We start from the raw sequence: 18,645 nt of genomic DNA on the forward strand, positions 1-18,645 counted from the left end.
ACTAACAAACATCACATTTATGTTTTTTTAACAAATAACTTACAAATACAAAGATGAGCGTGATTTTCCTTGATGTTAGTGTGACAAAATCTACATGAATTACGCCCATGTATCTCTTCTGCATTCAAAACAAAATGGCGACTTTGCCAATTTAGTGATGGGCAATACAGCAACAAGACATTTTGCACGGTTCCGGTATTGCAACACACACAGAACCCGGGGGAGGGGGCATAGGTGTAGGGCTGGCACTTTCGCAGTAAGGGGCAATGGGTGAGAGCATGTTTTTTTGGCATTCAGTGTGAGCAATGATGGGAGAGCCGGACCATTTGGATCTAAATTAGGGCTGTGCAATAATTATGAGCCCTGGGGAGGGTAAAATGGGGGGGCAAGAATTTTTGGCGAGCCAAAGGGGGGCAAGCAATTTTGGCAAGCCGAGGGGGGGGGGCAAGCGATTTTTGGCACGCATTCATGGGACGCCTTTTAAAATAAAACGCTCTAAAAAGGCTTAGGAAAACAGTACGGAAATGCTATGATATGCAAATTTTCCGGCTCGCTGCGCTCGCAACATACATCTAGACCATTTTAGGTTTGCAATTTGGGATCCAAAAAATTTGGCATGTTCAAGGGGCAAAGAAGTTTTTGGCGGGCCGAGAGGGGGGGGGGGAACTCGCGATTTTTGGCAGGTCGAAAGAGGGGGGGCAGCGTTGAATTTTTGGCACAGATATTTTGGGCACCGCACACCGTTTCTATATTACGCCCTAAATAGGCATAGGTAGGAACACATTCAAATATGCAAAATTTCCTGCTCGCTGCACTCGCATTATATAATAAGACAATTTGAGGTTTTAAATTCGAGTTCCCCAAAATCTTGCATGTGTAAGGGGGGGGCAAAGATTTTTTGGCACATCGAAAGGGGGGGGGGCAAAGATTTTTTGGCACGGCCAAAGGGAGCTAAAGGGGGGGGGCAAGCGATTATTTTGGCAGACCATTTTGAGAATCCACCACCACGGGGTTACACATAGGGCCTAATTGTTGCACCACCCCTAATGCAAAATCAGATGATCAACTGACATTTTTGGAATAAGTTGTTTCGTGGATATAGGCCTACGGAAAAATGTCATTACGAAATACTCCTTTAAATTTTGTCCACATGCTAAAAGCTACACGCTAGCAGTAGCAAAAACAAAGAATGTTTTCCTAATGCAGCTAAAAATGATTGATTTTCATCCATTTTTTCCGTACTTAGGGACCATTCGCAAACACTTGTTAGGGGGGGTCCTGATGCAAAAACTTTATTGCGAATATTGATCGCCCCCCTCAAAAATTTCAGGGCCCCCTTTTGACATGAAAATTATGGGTCAACCCCATAGAAAAGCATATAAACTCAATTTTCAGGGCCCCCCTTATGAGGATCAACACTTTTCGGCCGCCCTTTTTGCATCAGCCCCCCCACAAGTGTTTGTGAACGGTCCCTTAATTTAATGTATCACCAATACTAGTATCATTTTTATCCACAATGTGGGTGCATAATGCATATTCATTGTGCTTGTCATGTGAATGATGATTCTATGACTCAATTTCAATAATCATGATAATGCAGCTAATTTCTTACACATAAACTCCGGGCACAAGTGGTAGGCCTACAATTAGGCCTATTATGTTTATGTGTAGGCCTGCCACGGGATGGTGAATTCTCAAATCCCACCCCCCCCCCCGGCCGTGCTAACGTGCCAAAAAACCTTTTCCACGCCCACCCTCCTTCGATATACCGTAAAATGGGGTAAGTTCGGTCAGCGGGGTAACTTTGGTCGGTCAAACATATTTTTTTAATGGTCATAATTATTTTCGTACAGCAATGTTGTTTTTTGTCATATTTGGTGTCAATTTTTGACCAAAAATTAGCATTTTTTTACAGAAAAAATAAAAATCGATATTTGTGAGCAAGGATGTTTGCTTGATTAATTTTGCAAGGGGTCAAATGTCACAAAAAATAACAACTTGCCCATATACAGCGAAGATTATTATTTTTTTTTCTTCTGTAATACTCTGACCAAAGTTAACCCAAATGCGGGGAAACTTTGGTCAGGCTATTTTTAACCCCTAGGGCACCCTTACAAAATTATTAAAAAATCTTTTTCAACTTCAAGGTGCAGAAGGGAACCCTAATGTCATAAAAAAGAGATTTTTAGATATTTAATGGGTTTTGTTTGGAAGCAGTGGTTTAAAAACTCTGAAAAGTGCCCAAAGTTACCCCATTTTATACGGTACCAAAAATGTTGGCTTATTATATTCAGCGAAACGAAACGAAACGAAACGAAACGAAACGAAACGAAACGAAACGAAACGAAACGAAATGAAGTTCTCACGGCTATTGGACATTATGCAGATTGTCACAGCTCATCTTGTGATACCAGTTGTTCCTCACGGGTGCAATGAGTCCGCATTGTTGATTAAGAAACACATTTCTCACGGCTATTTCTGAATGAATTATGAATTGATTTTGATTGCAAATTATGCAGATAGTCACAGCGGATATTTTGATACTCATTTCAAAGTTGTCATTCATTCCTAGCAGGTGCAGTGAGCCCGTTTCGTTGATTATCACTTTTTGCCAAAAGGGATAATCAACGAAACGAAGTTCTCACGGCTACTACTGAATGAATTATGAATTGATTTTGATTGCAAATTATGCAGATAGTCACAGCGGATGTTTTGATACCCATTTCAAAGTTGTCATTCATTCCTAGCAGGTGCAGTGAGCCCGTTTCGTTGATTATCACTTTTGCCAAAAGTGATAATCAACGAAACGAAGTTCTCATGGCTTTTTTAAGCCAATTATGGAATCTATTTAGAGTGGAAATTATGCAAATTGCCACAGCGCATCTTTTGATACCAATATCAAGGTTGTCACTCACTCCCATCAGGTGCAATGAGCCCGGAATGTTGATTTAGAAACACAGTTCTCACGGCTATTTATGAATGAATTATGAATTTATTTCGATTAAATTATGCAGATAATCAACGCGGATGTTTTGATACTCATTTCAAATTGCCATTCATTCCTAAATGCAGTAGCAAAACATCCGTTGATTATCACTTTTGCAAAAAGTAATTTGCAATCAAAATCAATTCATAATTCATTCAGAAATAGCCGTGAGAAATGTGTTTCTTAATCAACAATGCGGACTCATTGCACCCGTGAGGAACAACTGGTATCACAAGATGAGCTGTGACAATCTGCATAATGTCCAATAGCCGTGAGAACTTCATTCGTTTCGTTTCGTTTCGTTTCGTTTCGTTTCGTTTCGTTTCGTTTCGTTTCGTTTCGTTTCGTTTCGTTTCGCTGAATATAATAAGCCAAAATGTTGCCCACCACGGCCCCCTTCACATGCAAGGGGTCAAACACGCTTGAACATGTTCCTATAAATGTTTTCCCACACCCGTTTTAGGGCGTTGGGACCGTTCATTATTTATAGGGGAGGGGGGCCGGGAGGATTTCAAAATTGAGTTCATAAAGTTACACAACCCCCCCTATTAGCAGCATCTAAAATTACATAACCCCCCCTATTGCCGCCAAAAAAAAAATGTAACCCCCCCCCCTCACATCGAGAAATACATTTTGCTGGTATAACATGGCCGGATTCACCTTTTGATGGCCCCTGGGCATGGCAACATGATTGCCACCTCTGGCTCTTCGTATAGAAGACACCACTCTCCCCACAATTGTAATCCGAGTTTTTTTCCAAGCTGTCCCCAGAAAGTATGCTATTTCAATGCTAAAATTCAAAGAGAGATGTATCGGAGGCACATTCTCCGATAAAGTGTTCAAAATGCCAAATATGTGTCGCCCATAGTTTCAAGTCGTATTCAGACTTGTTTCGTCAGAAAGAAATGACTTTTATTAATATAACTTATACTTAGGAGTTGCTTTTTAAAATGTGTGAGGCTAGAGGTTGCAACATGCCTAGAAAGTATAAAACAATAAAGCTGATTATGCATGTCCATTGTTTTCCTCCATGTCGCCAGCCAAGGTGTGTTCCGTATGAATGTGCCCTGCTCTCTAAACATGCGCGCATATAATAGATTATATACTTTTCATTAGCTGGTATCATGCCCAAGTTATAAAGTATAAATCATCACAACACAGATTATTAAATTTTTCCAACAGGTCTTTCAGACTATGTCGCCAATATTGTTCACAGATACGTTACCATATTTCTAATGGATAACAATCTGTGAAAATAATTGGCTTGATGATTGTTCTCATATGTGATGGATCAAGCAGGCTTCATATATAGTTATATTATAATATATGGAACATAACACAATGGTTTCAAAGTAAAAAAAATTAGGTCTATTAATGGCAAAAAGTCCTGACGTTACGTTCATGCCGTCACAGATACGTTACCTAAATTCTACTCCCGTCGAAAAAAACGCTGTGATAAATGAAGCCAAATACCATACCAGACTTTAGTACATTGGGTGATGACTGATCAAGTATGGGTATTAAGTCGGTCAGTTATTACACTTGCACGATTAAGACAAAGATTGGAAAGGGTTTCACAGATACGTTACCACTGATACGTTACCCCAATACGTACAAGTAATATTGCTCAAAAATGAAGTATTGTTGAAAAATCACCCATGCATTGTTTTGTGTTCTTAAACTATTGTAGTTTACGATTCTGAATGAATTTTATGAATTCTTTGTGGTTGGCATTTTGTCATTCCGGAGACCAAACTTGGACGCTTTATCGGAGAATGGACCAAGAGTCACCGAGCCGGGGGAGGGGGGGGGCAAAATTTCCAAATCGTCCCACTGATCTGCTACTAAAAGAACATTACCTGGACAAATGCGCTTGAAGCGCGAGAAAAAAAACAAAATTGAGGACCTAAAATCATTCTAAAGGATGATGCATATAGGGCTTTTACAACTGTTGGTTAATTTAGTCCCAGTATACAAGTTTTATGCTCTTTCCAAGCATCCGAAGAGCTGCCCATGCACTCATATTTATGAATTATAGAATGGATGGAATTATACATTGTAACTCTCATTTTCGAGATTCGTGTTCAAGTTCAAGATGAAAAAACACCAGAATTTACAAGGGCACGTCTCGCAGATCTACACAGAATGGTTTTTCTGAGATAAATGCGCGCGAAGCGCGCGGCAATTTGGCATTTTGATACTAAATGGGGTTAATTTAGGGTCTAAAATAGACCAAAAGGAAGATGCAAATCATAAGTTTTGTCACAATACATCTGTCGACTGATCAGGGGAGGGGACTGACTTGCCACCCTGCCATATGGCTAATGTGCTGATGAACAGTGGCATAGATTTCTTTATGACATGAGATTATATTTGAAGTATTATGTGAATCCAGCACCCGTTTTTTGGCGAGAGAATAAGTTTATGACACCAATGCGTGCGAAGCGCACAAAAATGTTGCCATATTGAAGCTAAACTCAAAATATGGTGCAGGAATAGATTCGCGCGAAGCGTGCAAAAAATTTTTGTGGCTAAAATGGCCAAATATGAGGTAAATATCATAATCATAGTGAATAATTTAATATTAAATTTCACCTGACCCCCCCTATCAGGAAAAATAAAATCACATAACACCCCTGTTTGTTAAAGTGAAAATCACACCCCCCTACATTTTCCCGGCCCCCCTCCCCTGTAAATAATGAGCGGTCCCTAAAAGAAACGGTGACCAAAACATCTGTGCCACCCCCCCACCCCCACCCCCATTTACACATGCAAGATTTTGGGAACCTTAATACTACTGGAGCGAGTTTGCATAACCGGGAATAAGGGCTAGTTTGTGTATGGGCGAGTTTGTGTATGGGGCGAATTTGTCTATGAGGCGAGTCGTCCATGGTGTTCCGTAGTATTCTGACGTCATTATATTAAAATCCGGTATGTTTACTTCCGGGTTTTAGAGCTTTTGAGGTTGAGTAAGCTTAATATTTTGATGATATAATACAGGCTCTGACTTTTTACACGCTAAATTACTGCTGATGGTCAACCACTGAAATTCCATTGGAATTTGATAGAAAAAGAAGAATCAGCATGGGGGATAGCGGATCAAAGGTAAGCCTATATTTATTCATAGACCTAGTCCTAGTCTAGTCCGAATAATCAGACCCAGAACAAAATATTAATTTCTGACATGATCTTGTACTGGTCCTAGTCTAGAAAGGAAACTAGTTCAGAAAACATGGAATTTAAACACGATCATGTCAGTAAATGAATATTTTGTTCTGGGACTGATTATTAAAACTACATGTAGATATCATCATCATGCATTGCATGCATGGTATTGTCACCTCACCAACCTGGGAAAAAAAAGGGACAATAAACTCAGAATTGACTTTCATGGGCCTTAAATGGTCTATAGGCCTACATGTTGAGAGCGCAGCGAGCAGGAATATTTGCATATTTAAGGTTTTACCGTCTTCAGCCGATTCGACTTGACTATTGCGCCTGTTTTCAAGGCGTGCGTACGCCGCGTCGTGTTCTGCGTTGCGTTGCAGACATCGCAGAGAACGATGCGTGTTGTCGTGTCAATGCTATTTTTTGCACCGGCGATAACTAGGGCCAAAAAATAAAGAAAACAATGTTTGCTGAGCGCAAAAAAAGTGGTCGCTTCTAATATATTAAATACAACATGTAGGCCTACAAACCAAATCTTGCCAGCGTGCTTCCAGTAATAACGGACCTGGACCCCCTCCCCAAAGTAGGCCTATACGACAGTAGGGTCCAATAGATGGTATGAAGTTATAGGCCTACCAAACAAACACAGAATCAGGTTTTTTTTAACATTAGGCCTAAACGAGTGTTGGGTAAATTGGTTAATTCGTTTTAATAATATTTTGGCCTAAATGTTGGGTAAGCACTACGGTATATTACGTATTAAAGGTTATACGTTTGTAGAACGTTTCATAATGAAACACGCTACAACAAAATTAAAAACATGTGAAAATGTTATTGTAGACATATATTATTTTGGCACCATTGTTCCAACTAAGAATATGTTTTGCAGCAAGTGTTCAATGTTTTTGATTGCTATTTTCATAATGCATGCGATATAGACAACACCATCAAAACTATTCAGTTTAAAAAATGTGTCATAGGCCTACATTTACAAAAATGATATCATAATTGGCCAAACGTTTTTCTACAGCTATAGGCAACCCAGCGTTTAACTTTGGTTTAAATTGAACTGCAACAATTGATGATATGAATCCACCTCGAGATAATTCCGAAGGCCTATAGTTTTGTGACCAAAAAGTTTTCCTCTCGGTAAAGGCACTAAGCATGCTAAGTAGGCCAATGCCTATAATAATTGTAGGCCTATTATAGTCAAACACTTCCGGCCATGGTGTCAAACGCTTCGCTTTAACATGTTTAATAAATCCTCTTTTTGGTCATTCGAGTCAGGTGAACATAAAGCTGAAAATAACTCACTTTGTGTAACTTGATAACTCTTTGGCCCAATATCTTTGCAGAATGGGAGTCTTTCTTACACCCGCTTGTGACTAAAATACACCAAATTAGAATTAGGCTAAGAATTTTTGATATTCTTAGCCTTAATAGTCGACATCATTATAATTATTCCTAATTATGGACACTTTTTAGCCTAAGTAGGCCTATCTTAGGTAACTTTTTTTTTACAGTGAAAAATTTCCTGCGTAAACAGACAATTCCTTTTTTGTGGCCATATGCGTAAATATATATAATAGACGCTGATCAGGCATCAGATCGCGCTTCATACCAGCGCGTTGGCACGCACCAAAATATCCATGTACGCAATTAACTACGCATGGTGTCGCAGAAAAAATGCATTTTTGACCTATTTTGGTCAATTTACGCGAAAACTAGGTCCGGTACCCCCAATTTTTTTTGCGATTTTACAGAGCTTTTTCTTTTTCATAACATATATAAAATTAAAAAAATTTGTCTCGACAATTTTTTATACAACGCAAAAGGTGATATATTTTGGGCAAATTGCTGATTTTGCCATTGAAGCGTCATAGAGATTTTTGAAATGTACACCTCTTTTAAAACGGCTGTAGCTCAAAAGTGAGGTCTCGTACCCCCTGTTTTTTTTCCTGATTTATTATCTACACATATTAATGTACAAAATATGTCAATTTAAAAAAATTTCGTCGATAGGTTTAGTAACGACGGTAAAACCTTAAGCGTTTCTAAGCCTTTTTAGCGCGCTTTTATTTAAAAGGCGCCCATGAGTGTGTGCCAAAATTGCTTGCCCCCCTCTCGGCTTGCCAAAATTGCTTGCCCCCCCCTTCGGCTCGCCAAAATTTCTTGCCCCCCCCTTTTACCCTCCCCGGCTCATAATTATTGCACAGCCCCTAAGGGACCGTTCACAAACACTTGTTAGGGGGCCTGATGCAAAAAGGGGGCGCTGAAATTTTTTGACCCTCCCAAGGGGGGGGGGGGCCTGAAAAAAATGACCACAAATTTTCCTGGGAAAATTGAGTTTATATGCTTTTCTATGGGGTTGACCGATAATTTTCCTCAAAAGGGGGGCTTGACAGAAGGGGGGGCGAAAAATGTTCATGAAAATTTTTTTTTGCATCAGTCCCCCCCCCCCAACAAGTGTTTGTGAACTGTCCCTAATTTACAAAACTTGTGTTTTATATATGTGTATTTTCTTCTCAGATCCAGTCGTCCAGTGGACCAAGGATAGAACCTGATGTGAAAACAGAGACAGCAACCTTTGCACTCAGCTGATTTTGGTTTCCCGAGGCACAGTTTGGCTGTGTCCCGGGGGTGATTCGCACCAGGGTCGGGTTCACTGGAGGCTCTAAAAAAAGCGCTTCCTATTACGCTCTGTAAGTATACTCTAAACCAGGTCTGTAGCCAGAATTTATGAGCTAAAAAGTGGATGTTTTAGTGAATTTTTCCTTTAAATAATGGCTAATTTCAATGTTTTTCCTGGAAAAATGGGCCTTTTACTTTTAAAAAAAAAAGGGCAGATTTTCAATGTTTTTTTACAGAAAAAAGTAGCATTGGGGTTGTACTTCTGGCTATGCCCTTGTCTCTAAAAACAAGTGTCAAGATATGGAGTATAACATTTTTTTAAACATACGATTATTATCTCTACTTTTACACAAAAGAATAAGAGGCATAGCGTAAGATTAACACCACATGTGGTACATTTGTAAACAACACATGGGGAATTTTTACCACTAGCTATTAATGCTCCAACTTGTTAATATTGTCAATATAAACATCTTTCATATTTTTTGTTGAAATACCTCTGTAAATGTGTTATAGTGTTTTAAATCATTAGGAACGCCACCTATTTATGTGTAACATGTTGAAGTGTTAAAAAAGTGTTATCCATATTACAGTCAGAATTAATAGGTAAATTTTCACGGGAAAATTTTCTAGACACGTGATCAATGCGTATCAATGTGAGTGTAACCTCGAGCCTGTTCTCTGACCCCCGGCGGTGACCTCAAGTCTTAGTAATTTTGAATTGGAATAGTATTTTTGACCGCAATTTTGATAGAAATTTGTGCATTGCAAATTTATTGAATGTTATGTTATCTTAATTTTTTCACAATATCATCAAAACGTAATTTCAAAAATATCTATCTACGGAAAAAAATATTTATCTACGGAAACTCTTACAATAACATTATTAACTTGCGACAAGTAACTTTTTTTCCACCAAAGAAGGAGTTCTTCCTATTCAAATACATTGGAAGAACACCCGCTGTGCTCGGGGTCACATTCCATAATGCTAATATGTCTGCGCCCATGGGTGTCACGCAGTGGCGTAGCCAGGATTTTGATATTGGGGGGGGGCAAGTTTGTTCCACGAACCGACAAAATATATTTAAAAGATGAGTGTAGCGAGCGAAGCGAGTTGAGCGATAAATGGGTGGGGTCCAGGGGCCCGCCTTAGGGCCCCTGGTGGGGGTTCCGGGGGCGAAGCCCCCAGAAGCTCAGAGGTTTCAGCGTTGTGGAGGGCCAATTTTCATGCATGTTTTTACTTTTAGGTAGGCCTATATATAGCATTTTGTTCCTTTGAAATTGTGTGAAAATCACTAAAGAATAGGCAAGGAAATAATGTTTGAACATATTTTATATAAGTCTTTGAAAGTTTGAAATAATTCAATTACACAGTGTGCTGGTGTGTCTAAATGCCAATACAAAAAATACATAATGTTGAACTCCAAGTATTAACATTAATAAAAATGTGAATCTTTATTGTATCAAGCAAGAAATATTAGTACGTAAATTTTGGCATCAGTATACATACTATTATTACTATGCTTACATGCACATAATATTATAAGACTAGTCAAGTTCACATGACTGACGATGCCGCGTGAGTAGGCCTATACATCGCATGCAGATGCATGATTTGCCGACCGGCGCTCCACGCCGGCACTTTAGTAGACCACTCAAAATGAACCAACGGTCCTGTCTGAACCGACGGAATGGAATTTTTGGGGGCAGTTGCCCCCCTTGCCCCCCTCTAGCTACGCCACTGGTGTCACGTGTCCAGAAAATTTTCCCGTGAAAATTTACCTATTAATTCTCGCTATTCGCAATAAGGGCGCCGCCAGCGGTTTGCGATGTAATCGTGATGTATCATGATGTATCATGGGAAGAGGTTGACATCCAAGTCCGCGCAATACGAATATTACCATGCTATTACATAGGAACATGTGACAATATTTTTTTAGTTTGTCAAAATAAAGGTGTTACACGCGAATCGATACGCAATAATACTTAATAATGTGATTTGAAATGTGCACAATTAATTTTTCCTCTATCGATTTGCGTGTAATATTGACAAACTAAAAAATATTGTCACGTGTTCCTATGTAAATAGCATGGTAATATTCGTATTGCGCGGACTTGGATGTCGACCTTTTCCCATGATACATCATGATACATCACGATTACATCGCAAACTGCTGGCGGCGCCCTTATTGCGAATAGCGAGAATTCTGACTGTATTAACACTTTGAGTTTAGTGAGATGCCAATTATAAGTTAAGCATATGCTGCCTTTATTTAGGGGCTGTGCAATAATTATTAGGTTCCCCCTTCTGTTAATATTTGCAAACAGTGTGCCCAAAATTGCTTACCCCCTTCTCAGCCTGTCAAAATTGTTTGCCCACCTTGGTCAGGTGTGTGCACTATCTGAATACCTGAGTGCCCCCGATATATAAAGCATACTGCATCACCAACTTTTACTTTGAACTTCTACTCTGTTGATTGTAAATATGCCATTTATTACGACCACTTTTATCTAGAGCGTCCTCAATTTAAGGCTTGCTGATACAACCTATCTACAATCTATGCAAAATATCATGTAAATCTACATTCATTTTACTCTTAATATGCACTCATGGCTCTACGAGTTCATTCATTAAAATAAGTTCGGATAAATCTCAGGATAAATCGATATAGTATACAGCTTGCATAAAAATAGTACGCCCAAAATTGAGGGCGTCCTAGATGAAAGTGGTTGTCATCAGGGCCGTAGCAAGGTCGAAAAATGTGGGGCGGCCATCACAAATATGGGGCGGCCAAATTACAAATCTATGCCCATATTGAAATAAAGATACAAAGAAAAACATAACAAATCTCTCAAAAAGTGGGCGGCCATGGCATCCCGGCCGCCCGCTTACTACGACCCTGGTTGTCATACATAGGCGGTAAACTGCTGTGCATCATTTCAATTACCATTTAGTTTGTGTTGTCCGTCTGCTTGCAGTGGTGATCACACAGAATCGGTCGAAATCGAGTTTGATCCAGACAATCAAAGTTACGAGAAGCTTCTTAAGATGTTCTGGGCAAACCACGACCCGACTCAATGCCACAAACGCCAGTATATGTCAGCTATTTTCTACCATTCCGAGGAGCAGAAATCATTGGCCGAGAAGTCGAAAGATGAGCATCAGGAATCTATCAAACGTACCATTCAGACTAAGATTTTGCCAGCGGGTACATTCTATCAAGCTGAAGAGTAAGTGCAGATCATTTTCATTACTTCCAATCTGGTTTACTGGGACATTTGCGCCAGTGGCGGCGCTACAGGAGGGGGGGGGGGGCAAGGGGGGCATTTGCTCCCCAAATATTTTTCTTGCCCCCAGTTTAACCCCCACTTTTGAGGCAAAAACTGCAAAATCACACAAATTTCCAATTTTTCCCCTGAAATTCACTTTCCCCTAAAAAATTTCCTGGTGCCGCCACTGATTGGCGTGCTTAAAAATTGTTAATTTCAAACTATTTTAGCCCAAAATGAAGGTAAATTTTGCTATTCGATGGGCAATTACATGTGAAGCCACAAAAACAGATTTGCAGATTGGAATCAAATTAGAGACCTTTGGTATCACTACTTGTGAACTCAAAATTGGTAGCAATGATCATTGGGTGGGGACTTGCAGTGACCCAACGGATGCTGAAGTCAATGGTCGTCTTAGGGTCAAATGAGGTCAATATAAAATTACTTTAAATCTAATTTTGTCACTTGGAGTAATAGCAGAATTCTTCATGTGGGATGGGTCAAGTGGGGTGTGAATGACAATAAGGTCAAAGGTCACCCAGGGATCACACAATTTTTATGAAATTTCAGAAAATAAATTTGGAGGCATAGGAGACATGTTAAAAAACAACGAGAGTTCTTTCAAGGTCAAAGATTATCTAGAGGGTTAAATGTAAATTGCTCTTGTGTGACTGAAACTTGGTGGAACTAAACACAATATTTACCTGAGACTAATATTAGTCTTAGCATGGAAGTACTAGATGGTTTCAGATATTACCAACAAATATTTCAATGCTCCACATGAGACTTTTAACAAGTTCTTTTCTTACATTTTTTTCCAGCTATCATCAGAAATACATGCTTCGTAAACATCATGACCTCCTGAAGAGCCTGAACCTTTCTTCTAAGCAGATAATAACCAGCCACGTGGCAGCAAGACTCAATGGATATATAGCTGGAATGGGAATGCTCAAAAACTTTGAAGCAGAACTTGACAATCTTGGTCTCAATGAAGAACAAACGCAATATGTTCGTGATCGGATTAGAAGGGGTGGTATGAATTAAGGGGACTATTATAATACTGTTTGGACATTTTATGGGGATTATTTTCAGTACTGTATGACAGCTCTCATTTTCTTCATCAAATGAGTCCCAAATATATGGGTGGTGTAATTTCTTCACAACATTCACAACAAATAAGTGGGGTCATACCCCGGGGTCATACAACTATCAAAGTGCTTTAGATTAAATGTCCTTTAAAATATAGGCTAAAATTTCAGTGCATTCTTTCCAAATAAACTATAGAAAGCTTATATGTGACACGATCAAGGGAAATGAGTCGGATGTCGCTAATATTGATTTTGAGATAATGGCAAAGAAAGTGTTAAAATTCTTTTGTTTTACATTGTTTTCAGTGATTGATAAATTGATGTGACTTAGCAAAGAAAATCGTATCAACATGGGGTTTTCAGTTTCTGAAAGCTCTAATTGTCCACTTTAGAAACATTTATAAAACTAATTTTCGAACTGGTCTACATGTGACTCATTCCCCTTGATCATGTCACATATATAAATGGTCACCAGGATTTCTGTAGAAATTTCACATTATGCTGAGACCATGTATGTCTTGCTCGCAACTGGCCTTATCACTTGTTTTTGGGGTGGTCACACATGTATACATTTGGATTTTTTTAGTGTCATTATAGAGTTATTCTATTATAATACTGAATAACCAATGTCTACAGTACTCTAATGCACAAAATAGTTTTTGAGAAAAGTGTTTCTGGGAATTAATTGATATTATAAAACACCTTGAAAAAAGCTTTTTCAATATTATCAGTTTAATATTTGTATGTACAATAGTATTATATTTTATATATTTTGTATATTACCAAAATATTGAATTTGAAACTGCTTTGTACTGAAGTTACTCAGAGGATTAAGTCAGATACTGCATAATGACGCTGTGGAGTGAAGTCATTCATTGTAATGAAGCTCCATAGCTGAGAATCTCTTCAGGAACTAATTATTTCCATCTGGGTCACTTCAGTGACTAACCAATTTCATTTTCTTTTTAATAAATTGATGCACAAAATATTGAGTCTAAATAAAAGGTAAAAGTGCAAAGAAAAAGAACCGACTGCCTATGTTATCATTGCTATGTCTCACATCGTTGCAGCATTTGTGGATGGCATACCTGGTAAGTTATCTACAGGGCCGGATTTACCATTGGGCCAGATGGGCCCCAAATTTGCCCTGTGCATATTCCTTTTTAGCCCCAAAACACCATGTTTTGGACCAAAATATGGTAATATTGCAAAAAATAGCAACAAAAAAAATAGCCCATTACATAGCAAAATTCCCCTTCATCTTGGGCTAAAATAGTCTGAAATTGACATTTTTCAATTGTCAAACATCTTAGTAAAATCAGAACAAAATTTGCTTGTCACCCTCTTAACCAAAACTTGGCCACTTTAGTGCACTTGTCTTCCTCATGGTGAGTTTGGGGGCCTCCAAATTCTGACCTGGCCCAGTGCCTCCAAAAAGGTAAATCCGGCCCGGGTTATCTACTGCTGATGAGGGTGTGGATGACATACTTGCTATGTTATCTACTGCTGATGAGGGTGTGGATGACATACTTGGTATCCCAGCAAACACAAACGTTTTCGACATCATTCGCAAAAGGTTATAAAAGGTTGTCTGAATACGTTTAAATGTCGGGTTATATAAAGGGCATATTAAGAGTATAAAACGTTTTCATAATCTTATAAAACCTTTTTGATAATATACTGCTCAGCAAACAAAAATGTTTTACAGAAAACGTTCAAATGTCAGGTTATATAAAGGGTATAAAAACGTTTTAATAACATTCCAATAACATTCTTGAAAACTTGATACAAAACTTTCTAAACAGAATGTTATTTTGGGATTGAAAAAATATTTTGCAAAAAATGTTTGCCCAAAATATAGGTATTTTTACCTAAACCAAAAGCCAAAATATAACTTATTTTGTGTTTGCTGGGATGCTATCTACTGCTGATGAGGGTGTGGATGACATACTTGGTATGATATCTACTGCTGATGAGGATGTGGATGACATACTTGGTATGCTATCTACTGCTGATGAGGGTGTGGATGAGGTTGACATACTTAGTATGCTATCTACTGCTGATGAGGGTGTGGATGACATACCTGGTATGCTATCTACTACTGATGAGGGTGTAGATGACACACTTGGTGTGCTATTTACTGCTGATGAGGGTGTGGATGACATACTTGGTATGCTATCTACTGCTGATAAGGGTGTGGATGACATACGTGCTATCTACTGCTGATGAGGGTGTGGATGACATACTTGCTATCTACTGCTGATGAGGGTGTGGATGACATACTTGGTATGATATCTAATGCTGATGAGGGAATGAATGGCATACTTGGTATGCTATCTACTGTGTGATGAGGCTGTGGATAACATACTTGGTATGCTATCTACTACTGATGAGGGTGTAGATGACACACTTGGTGTGCTATCTACTGCTGATGAGGGTGTGGATGACATACTTGCTATCTACTGCTGATGAGGGTGTGGATGACATACTTGGTATGATATCTACTGCTGATGAGGGAATGAATGGCATACTTGGTATGCTATCTACTGTGTGATGAGGCTGTGGATAACATACTTGGTATGTTATCTACTACTGATGAGGGTGTAGATGACACACTTGGTGTGCTATCTACTGATGATGAGGTGTGGATGACATACTTGGTATGCTATCTACTGCTGATAAGGGTGTGGATGACATACTTGCTATCTACTGCTGATGAGGGTGTGGATGACATACTTGCTATCTACTGCTGATCAGGGTGTGGATGACATACTTGGTATGATATCTACTGCTGATGAGGGAATGAATGGCATACTTGGTATGCTATCTACTGTGTGATGAGGCTGTGGATAACATACTTGGTATGCTATCTACTGCTGATGAGGGTGTGGATGACATACTTGGTATGATATCTACTGCTGATGAGGGTGTGGATGACATACTTGGTATGTTATCTACTGCTGATAAGGGTGTGGATGACATACTTGCTATCTACTGCTGATGAGGGTGTGGATGACATACTTGCTATCTACTGCTGATGAGGGTGTGGATGACATATTTGGTATGATATCTACTGCTGATGAGGGTGTGGATGACATACTTGCTGATCTACTGCTGATAAGGGTGTGGATGACATACTTGCTATCTACTGCTGATGAGGGTGTGGATGACATACTTGCTATCTACTGCTGATGAGGGTGTGGATGACATACTTGGTATGCTATCTACTACTGATGAGGGTGTGGATGACATACTTGGTATGCTATCTACCAGTGTTGTAGTCCTCGAGTACTGTCCTCGGCCTCGAGGACTCCTCGAGGACAGGTTTTGAAGTCCTTGGTCCTCGGACATGTAGTCCTTGGCCTCGGACGTGTAGTCCTTGGCCTTGGCCTTGGCCTCGGACCTCAAAGTCCTTGGTCCTCGACAACAAGGACCGGACAAGGACAGGCAAAATCATCAAAAATGCAGGCAAATGTTTAAAGAGTGAAAGAGTACAATCTCATGATCTGCTGTTTAGTTCTAAATTAAAACTTTTAGAGAAACATGACAAGGATAGCTTTTTATTGTACCTGTATACAAAACAGTTTGTCAATATTTTGGTGCACTCTTAACTATCACCTTTGCTCTTAGCAAAACATGCACATGGAGGCCAAATATGTGGTTTTATATTAAAATTCCACTCAGCTAATATGATTCCTAAAATAGGAATATCGAATAGACACAAGAGGTTTTTTAGATATTTTAAGAAACTCATTGGACGCTACTGTAGGACATGTTGCGATTACCGGGTAGGCCTAACTGTGATCAAATGAATTTCATCTATTTTGGGTTAATCTCATCAGCTCACAGAATTAAATGCGGATCAAACACATAAGTGTGTTATATTATAATCTTCACTACTAGATAAAGGAATAACCCAAAAGTTTGATGAAGTCCTATTAAAGAAAGTCCTTGCGTTAGGGAGGGAGGGAGGGAGTCGAAAAGTCAGATTACGTTTGTAAAAAAAGTCGTTAAAACATCGGTCAAAGTTGATCTTTTTTAAGGATTTAATATAAAATTTCAGTATTTACTGAATGATTTTAAATCAATATAGTGTACATTACTCGCAACCTGCAACTTGTAAGTTAATTTTGTGAGCAGCTGATTCTTTTTTATTTGAAAATCCAGCAAGTCCTAATTATTTTTTTTCGTGCCAAAAAGGTATGAAGAAAATATTTTACAATAAAATAGAATATTTGTTTCTTCCATAAACGTGATCAATATCCTAGCATTGTCGCACCCCATCCACCATAGCCCTACTACAGGGCCTTATTTTTTTTTTTTTTTTTACATGCTATACTCAGAGACACGCTATACCCCGAGAACTGCTTAACCCACTAACCGCTGTCCCCGAGAAATAATTTATTTCTCGGGGACAGCGGTTAGTGGGTTGTGAGCTATCACTGGGTTTTTAGCAGTTCTCAGTTTATAGCATGATGTCTCGGAGTATATAGTATGTAAAAAAAAGAAAATAAGGCCCTGTAGTAGGGCTAATCCACCATAGCGACGGCACTGTATCCTATGCATAGGCCTACAGGTTGGAGTTTTCGATATTTGACATTTGCGTTAGAGGGAGGGTGGAAGGGTTAGCGTTCTAGCGAAAGGACTTTCGTTTATAGGACTTCATCAAACTTTTGGGTTGTTCCCTAAGACTAAGAAACAAATCGATGTAATGAACAAGTTGGGTTTTGTTGGTTGAAACTAGGATAAAGAGTCCATTTTAGGCATGTTTATTTTATAAAGTTCTATAGATAGGTTTACTGTGCAGCGGTATAAAAGTGCATAAAATTGCCTTATGTTGACAATATGACCCCCCGATAGGGCGTGGTTTTAATAGTGTGGTTCATTATTATGAAAGTCCTTGGTCCTTGGCCTTGGCCTCGGAGACAAAAGTCCTTGGCCTCGGAGGGTTGTCCTTGGCCTCGGACACTGTGTCCTTGGCCTTGGCCTTGGCCTCGGACACCAAGTCCTTGGCCTTGGCCTTGGCCTCGGACATGAGGTCCTCGACTACAACACTGCTATCTACTGCTGATGAGGGTGTGGATGACATACTTGGTATGCTATCTACTGTGTGATGAGGGTGTGGATTACATACTTGGTATGCTATCTACTGCTGATGAGGGCATGGATGACATACTTGGTATGCTATCTACTGCTGATAAGGGTGTGGATAACATACTTGGTGTGATATCTACTTCTGATGAGGGTGTGGATGACATACTTGGTATGCTATCTACTGCTGATGAGGGTGTGGATAACATACTTGCTATCTACTGCTTATGAGGGTGTGGATGACATACTTGGTATGCTATATACTGCTGATGAGGGTGTGGATGACATACTTGGTATGCTATCTACTGCTGATGAGGGTGTGGATGACATACTTGGTATGCTATCTACTACTGATGAGGGTGTGGATGACATACTTGGTATGCTATCTACTGCTGATGAGGGTGTGGATGA

The 18,645-nt window shown here is 39.3% G+C and overlaps 2 protein-coding genes across 5 annotated transcripts in view; one reads left to right on the forward strand and one right to left on the reverse strand.

The window, feature by feature from the left end:
- LOC140143785 (AP-1 complex subunit beta-1-like) overlaps positions 1-175 on the reverse strand; it is a 28,867-nt gene extending 28,692 nt beyond the window's left edge. For both annotated transcript variants that reach the window (XM_072165599.1, XM_072165598.1), the window contains exon 1: positions 44-175. The gene's annotated coding sequence lies outside the window, so the exon portion shown is untranslated. The remainder of the gene's footprint in view (positions 1-43) is intronic.
- A 5,743-nt stretch (positions 176-5,918) lies between these two features.
- LOC140143794 (peptide methionine sulfoxide reductase-like) lies at positions 5,919-14,164 on the forward strand. 3 transcript variants are annotated; one of them, XM_072165610.1, is made up of 4 exons: positions 5,919-6,091; positions 8,684-8,876; positions 11,765-12,016; positions 12,877-14,164. In XM_072165610.1, exons 3-4 carry the CDS (start codon positions 11,835-11,837, stop codon positions 13,097-13,099), a joined length of 405 nt encoding a protein of 134 aa, XP_072021711.1. In that variant the 5' UTR covers positions 5,919-6,091; positions 8,684-8,876; positions 11,765-11,834; the 3' UTR covers positions 13,100-14,164. The 3 variants fall into 3 exon arrangements, with proteins under 3 accessions (XP_072021711.1, XP_072021710.1, XP_072021709.1); XM_072165609.1 differs by having other exon boundaries at positions 8,684-8,856; positions 11,741-12,016; XM_072165608.1 differs by having other exon boundaries at positions 5,920-6,091; positions 8,684-8,856.
- Positions 14,165-18,645: the final 4,481 nt, after the last annotated feature.

Source organism: Amphiura filiformis, unplaced genomic scaffold, assembly GCF_039555335.1.
Source record: "Amphiura filiformis unplaced genomic scaffold, Afil_fr2py scaffold_28, whole genome shotgun sequence".
Lineage (NCBI taxonomy): Eukaryota > Metazoa > Echinodermata > Ophiuroidea > Amphilepidida > Amphiuridae > Amphiura > Amphiura filiformis.

Bases quoted from the DNA above. Each gene is read 5' to 3' on its own strand.
- LOC140143794 (XM_072165610.1), top strand. From the start codon at position 11,835: ATGTTCTGGGCAAACCACGACCCGACTCAATGCCACAAACGCCAGTAT. The intron at 12,017-12,876 runs GTAAGTGCAGAT...ATTTTTTTCCAG, and splicing joins ACATTCTATCAAGCTGAAGA to CTATCATCAGAAATACATGC.